Source organism: Salvelinus fontinalis, chromosome 32, assembly GCF_029448725.1.
Source record: "Salvelinus fontinalis isolate EN_2023a chromosome 32, ASM2944872v1, whole genome shotgun sequence".
Classification (NCBI taxonomy): Eukaryota; Metazoa; Chordata; class Actinopteri; order Salmoniformes; family Salmonidae; genus Salvelinus; species Salvelinus fontinalis.
In genome coordinates, this window is record NC_074696.1 from 8969841 (window position 1) to 8976749 (window position 6909).

Sequence of the window (6909 nt, forward strand, 5' to 3'; positions counted from 1 at the left end):
AGGGCCCAACAGGACCCAACAGGGCCCAACAGGAACCAACAGGGCCCAACAGGACCTAACAGGACCCAACAGGACCCAACAGGGCATAACAGGGCCCAACAGGACTTAACAGGACCCAATAGGACCCAACAAGACCCAGCAGGAACCAACTGGAACCAACAGGGCCCAACAGGGCCCAACAGGACCCAACAGGACATAACAGGACCCAACAGGACCCAACAAGACCCAACAGGTCCCAACAGGACCCAACAGGGCCCAACAGGACCCAACAGGGCCCAACAGGACCCAATAGGACATAACAGGACCCAACAGGACCCAACAGGACATAACAGGACCCAACAGGACCCAACAGGACCCAACAGGACATAACAGGACCCAACAGGACATAACAGGACCCAACAGGACATAACAGGACCCAACAGGACCCAACAGGACCCAACAGGACCCAACATGACATAACAGGACATAACAGGACATAACAGGACATAACAGGACATAACAGGACCCAACAGGACCCAACAGGACCCAACAGGACATAACAGGACATAACAGGACATAACAGGACATAACAGGACATAACAGGACACGACCCAACAGGACCCAACAGGACCCAACAGGACCCAACAGGACATAACAGGACATAACAGGAAATAACAGGACATAACAGGACATAACAGGACATAACAGGACCCAACAGGACATAACAGGACCCAACAGGACATAACAGGACCCAACAGGACATAACAGGACATAACAGGACATAACAGGACATAACAGGACACGACCCAACAGGACCCAACAGGACCCAACAGGACCCAACAGGACATAACAGGACATAACAGGACATAACAGGACATAACAGGACATAACAGGACCCAACAGGACATAACAGGACCCAACAGGACATAACAGGACCCAACAGGACATAACAGGACATAACAGGACATAACAGGACATAACAGGACACAACAGGACACAACAGGACCCAACAGGACCCAACAGGACCCATCAGGACATAACAGGACATAACAGGACATAACAGGACCCAACAGGACATAACAGGACCCAACAGGACCCAACAGGACCCAACAGGACATAACAGGACATAACAGGACATAACAGGACATAACAGGACATAACAGGACATAACAGGACCCAACAGGACCCAACAGGACATAACAGGACATAACAGGACATAACAGGACATAACAGGACCCAACAGGACATAACAGGACCCAACAGGACATAACAGGACCCAACAGGACATAACAGGACATAACAGGACATAACAGGACATAACAGGACATAACAGGACCCAACAGGACATAACAGGACCCAACAGGACCCAACAGGACCCAACAGGACATAACAGGACCCTAAAGGACCCAACAGGACCCAACAGGACCCAACAGGACATAACAGGACCCAACAGGACCCAACAGGACCCAACAGGACCCAAAAGGACCCAAAGATGATGAATCATCCCATTTGGGATGAAGTCTCAGACTGAGGAAGAAATCAATTGAACACAGACCCACCATTAGGGAATCAGTGACTAACAGGTCAGACCAATAGGCTTTACCAATAGGCTTTACCAATAGGCTTTACCAATGGTCTTTACCAATGGTCTTTACCAATAGGCTTTACCAATAGGCTTTACCAATAGGCTTTACCAATGGTCTTTACCAATAGGCTTTACCAATGGTCTTTATCAATAGGCTTTATCAATAGGCTTTATCAATAGGCTTTATCAATAGGCTTTACCAATAGGCTTTACCAATAGGCTTTACCAATGGTCTTTACCAATAGGCTTTACCAATGGTCTTTACCAATAGGCTTTACCAATGGTCTTTATCAATAGGCTTTATCAATAGGCTTTATCAATAGGCTTTATCAATAGGCTTTATCAATAGGCTTTATCAATAGGCTTTATCAACACACACACACACACACACACACACACACACACACACACACACACACACACACACACACACACACACACACACACACACACACACACACACACACACACACACACACACACGCCTGGCACATACAGAGCATTATAAACGGTGTCGGCCCAATACAAGTCCCTTGTGACATAGGGGCATGCCAGCGACCTTATTACCATGACAACAGCTTTACTCGGGACAGATTCATGGTAACACTGACCCAATATGAGTCATATAATACTGTGATGGTTTCATATAGGGCAGACCAGAAGAATGTGTCTGTGTGTGTTTCTTCTGTGTGTGTGTGTGTGTGTGTGTGTGTGTGTATGTGTGTGTGTGTGTGTGTGTGTGTGTGTGTGTGTGTGTGTGTGTGTTTCTTCTGTGTGTGTGTGTATGTGTGGTTGTCACCATGTTACCATGCAAACACAGATTGCAAAGGTATAGCAGGCCATGCTAAAATGGTTCTCACTTCCCCTCACAGTATCCATTCTGTGTTTGGCCTATGTGTCTGTGTGTGTGTGTGTGTGTGTGTGTGTGTGTGTGTGTGTGTGTGTGTGTGTGTGTGTGTGTGTGTGTGTGTGTGTGTGTGTGTGTGTGTGTGTGTGTGTGTGTGTGTGTGTGTGTGTGTGTGTGTGTGTGTGTGTGTGTGTGTGTGTGTGTGCGTGTGTGTGTGTGTGTGTGTCCGTGTGTGTCTCTGTGTGTGTGTGTGTGTGTGTGTGTGTGTGTGTGTGTGTGTGTGTGTGTGTGTGTGTGTGTGTGTGTGTGTCTTGATTGTGTGTGTTTCTTTCATGTATATGTCGAGTGTGTGCGCTCACGTGAGAACACTAAAATAAACAGTTCTTCAAACACCCCTCCCTCCCTCCCTCCCTCCCTCCCTCCCTCCTCTTCTTCCTAAACCTAAGGAGGAGGAGGGGGGAATGCATAAATTTGTCTTAATTCTTTGTGGTTGTCACTTCTCAGATAAAGGACATTGAGATGCTTTAAAAGTACTGTTGGACTTTCTCTACTAAACAGCAAAGTAAATCCTCAATATTACTCAATATTGCAGTGCAGGCAGGGATATTCTGAATTCTTACTCAATAGGGAAGGAGCAAGAGAAACCGGGGGGAGGGAAAAGAGATTAGGGTCAATGAAAGAGGAAATTAGAGAGAAAGATTGATGGTGACTCAGAGAAGGACTGAGGGATTGATGGTGACTCAGAGAGACAGAGGCAGAAAGAGGGAGAGAGAGAGAGGGAGAGAGAGAGAGAGAGGTGGTGTGTGTAGAATAGTGATGAATGGGCTGTTGATGGCACACTGACCCACTAATGCTCCAGCTGCACTAGGACAGTGGGCCTGCACTGTCCTAGTGCAACACAGACGCACACACGTGCACGGACACACATGGGTCTGTCTCTTCTTTCAACTCCTCTCATCTCCCCCTTTCTCCCTAAATACTCCTTCTCCCCCTCATCACCCTTTATCTCCCTTTATCCCCCTATCAACCGTTATCACCTTTAATCTCCCTTTATCACCATATCACCCTTTATCTCCCTGTATCACCCTTTATTTCCCTGTATCACCCTTTATCTACCTTTATCACCCTTTATCACCCTGTATCTCCCTTTATCCCCCCCATCAATCTGTATCTCCTTTATAACTCAGTTTATCACCCTTTATCTACCTTTATCATCCTTTATCACCCTGTATCTCCCTTTATCCCCCATATCAATCGTTATCTCCCTTTATCACCCTTTATCTCCTTTTACCATCAGTTGTCCCCCTTTATCTCCCGTTATCACCCTGTATATCCCTTTACCGCCCATTATCTCCCGTTATCTTCCATTAACACCCTTTATCGCCCGTTATCACCCTTTCGAACTATTTATCTCCCGTTATCTCCATTTGCCACCCTCTATCTCCCTTTATCAACATTTATCTCCCATTATCACAATTTCTCCCTTTATCTCCCTTTATCACTCTTTATCTCCCTTTATCTCCCTTCATTACCTCACTGATTTCCTTATATTGTTGTGGTCTTGAAATACTGGACTCACCTGGTTGTTGTGGTCTTGGATGTCTGGACTCACCGGGTTGTTGTGGTCTTGGATTACTGGACTCACCTGGTTGTTGTGGTCTTGGATGTCTGGACTCACCTGGTTGTTGTGGTCTTGGATTACTGGACTCACCTGGTTGTTGTGGTCTTGGAAGTCTGGACTCACCTGGTTGTTGTGGTCTTGGATTACTGGACTCACCTGGTTGTTGTGGTCTTGGATGTCTGGACTCAGTCTTTGGTGTTTTGACAGTCCATGATCCCTTTGTCATTGTTAAAGGGTGAATTGTCATTAACATGAACGAGTTTATTTGTCTAATTAGTCTATATTAGCTCAGTGTAAGAGACTGTTTGCTAAGGCAAGTAATATCTGTAGGCAGGGTCTCTTAGCTCACTTCCAGTGGTAGTGAATGGTATCTCTGGTACAATACAGGGCTTTACGCACGCACGCACGCTCGCTCGCACGCACGCACGCACGCACACACACACACACACACACACACACACACACACACACACACACACACAAAGCCTGTGTGTGTTACGTGATGTGACTGAACGGTAGAGACAGGCCGGAGCGAGGTAGCTGAGGGGCTGTCTGTGTCTGGAGCTATTTTAGGAAGGGCCTCACAATGCCCCTTAAAACACTGCCTAGTTAAATGTCCCTTTAGATACAGTATCAACTAGGGACACCAAGGCCTGTTAACACAGACCTTGACCCAGACTCATTGAACAACTTGCATCTAGTACAAAATTACAAAGTACAGATGACCATGTAACAAGCCTACTAAACAGTTTATTTTGTTATTACCTACAGCCGAAAATAACTTTTGGACATTAGATCAGAAATTCGAGCAGGAATCCGATTTTCCCTGACCTGGGATATTTTGTTAGAACTTCCCGAAGCAGCTCTATTCATCCATTGGGCTGCACCAAAACACCAATGCCGGGGAAGATGAAGAAGAAGTGGGGCTCTAGTCAGACTCAGGCGACATGCATACCATCCACCGGTTCCGAGTATATTACTCGCTAACGTTCAGTCCCAGGACAATAAAGTAGACGAGCTCAGGCAGAGGATCTCCTTCCAGAGAGACATCAGGGACTGTAACATACATTTGACGGAATCATGGCTTTCGCCAGATATATTGTCCACGTTCATTCAGCCAGTGGGGTACTCTGTCCATTACGCGGACAAGAAGAAAGAACTGTACAGCAAAAAGAAAGGAGGGGTTTGTTTCATGGTGTGATTGTGGTAATGTAAAGGAACTCAAGTCCTTTTATACTCGTGATTTGGACTTTGGCTTCACCATCAAAAACTACGCCGCATTACCTCCAGAGAGAATGTTCTTCTGTCGACGTCACTGCCGTGTAAATTCACCCCCCCCCCCCCCCCCCCCCCAAGCCGACATTGCAATGGCTCTCAAGGAACTACACTAAACTATATGCAAACTGGAAACCACATATCCTGAGGCCGTATTTATTGTAGCTGGGGACTTCAATAAAGGAATCCTGAGGAAAAAGCTACCGAATCTCTATCAACACATGGGCTTCACACATCACCAATCCTGGATCATGGCTACAAGGCCCTCCCTTCAGAAAATCAGATCACACCTCAATTCTTCTCTTCCCCACCTATAGGCAGACATTTAAACAGGAAGCTCCAGTGGTCAGGACTGTTCAATGTTGGTCTGATCAATCGAAATCCATACTTCAAGATTGTGTTGAGCACGCAGACTGGGGAATAGTTCTGAGTCGCCTCTGAGGTACGGTATCGATGTATACACTGACTCGGTGACTCGGTGACTCTGTGACTCTGTGACTCGGTGACTCTGTGACTCGGTGACTCGGTGACTCGGTGACTCTGTGTTCATCAGGACGTGTATATAGGATGTTGTTCCCACTGTGACGATGAGAACTTATTCAAACCAAAATCCATGGATTGACGGCAGCATTCACACCAAACTGAAAGCGCGAACCACAGCAATTAAGCATGGCAAGGTGACTGGGAACATAAACGTGTACAAACAAACCAGCTGTACTTACTTCTGTAAGGTAATCAGAGAAGCAAAACAACAGTACAGGGACAAAGTGGAGTCGTAACTCAATGGAGACGCAATTCGAATCCGAGACGTAGGTGGCTGGGAAGTCATACAATCGTGGATTATAATGGGAAAGCCACACCGTGGACACAGACACCTTGCTCCCGGATAAGTTAAACAACTTCTTCACTCGCTTCGAGGAAAATAACTCTGTGTCGCCAACGTGGACCCCCTCCGCTCAAGAGGACTGTGTACTCTTGTTCTCCGTGGCCGACGCGAGTAAGTCATTTAAGCATGTTGGCGCAGACGACATCCCTAGCCGCGTCCTCAGAGCATGTGCAGCTGGCTGGAGTGTTTATGGACATATTCAATCTCTCCTTATCCCAGTCTGTTGTCCCCACTTGCTTCAAGATGTCCGCCATTGTTCCTGTACCCAAGAAAGTTACATTTAGTTTTTTATTAAGCTTTATTTATCGTGGCACGTCAGTTAAGAACAAATTCTTATTTTCAATGACGGTCTGCACTAGCCAAACCCTAACAAGGACGATACTGGGCCAATTGTGCAACACCCTATGGTACTCTCGATCACGGCCAGTTGTGATACAGCCCGGGATCGAACCAGGATCTGTAGGGACACCTCTAGCACTGTGATGCAGTACCTTAGACCACTGCGCCACTCAGGAGCCACAGGAGACTGAACTAAATGACTATCGCCTCGTAGCACTCACTTCTGTCATCATGAAGTGCTTTGGGAGGCTAGTTAAGGATCATATCACCTCTACCTTACCTGAAACCCTAGACCCACTTCAATTTGCATACCTGGACAAGTGAAATACCTACAGTATGTAAGAATGCTGTTCATCGACTACAACTCAGACTTTAAA

The 6909-nt window shown here is 46.6% G+C and overlaps 1 protein-coding gene across 1 annotated transcript in view; it reads left to right on the forward strand.

Moving 5' to 3' along the window:
- The first annotated feature begins 5976 nt into the window (after positions 1 to 5976).
- Positions 5977 to 6909, forward strand: part of LOC129830513 (fibronectin type III domain-containing protein 5-like) — a 47880-nt gene continuing 46947 nt past the window's right edge. Inside the window, exons 1-2 of the mRNA XM_055893086.1 lie at positions 5977 to 5984; positions 6162 to 6304. Of these exons, the coding sequence (XP_055749061.1) occupies positions 5977 to 5984; positions 6162 to 6304 (151 nt within the window). The remainder of the gene's footprint in view (positions 5985 to 6161; positions 6305 to 6909) is intronic.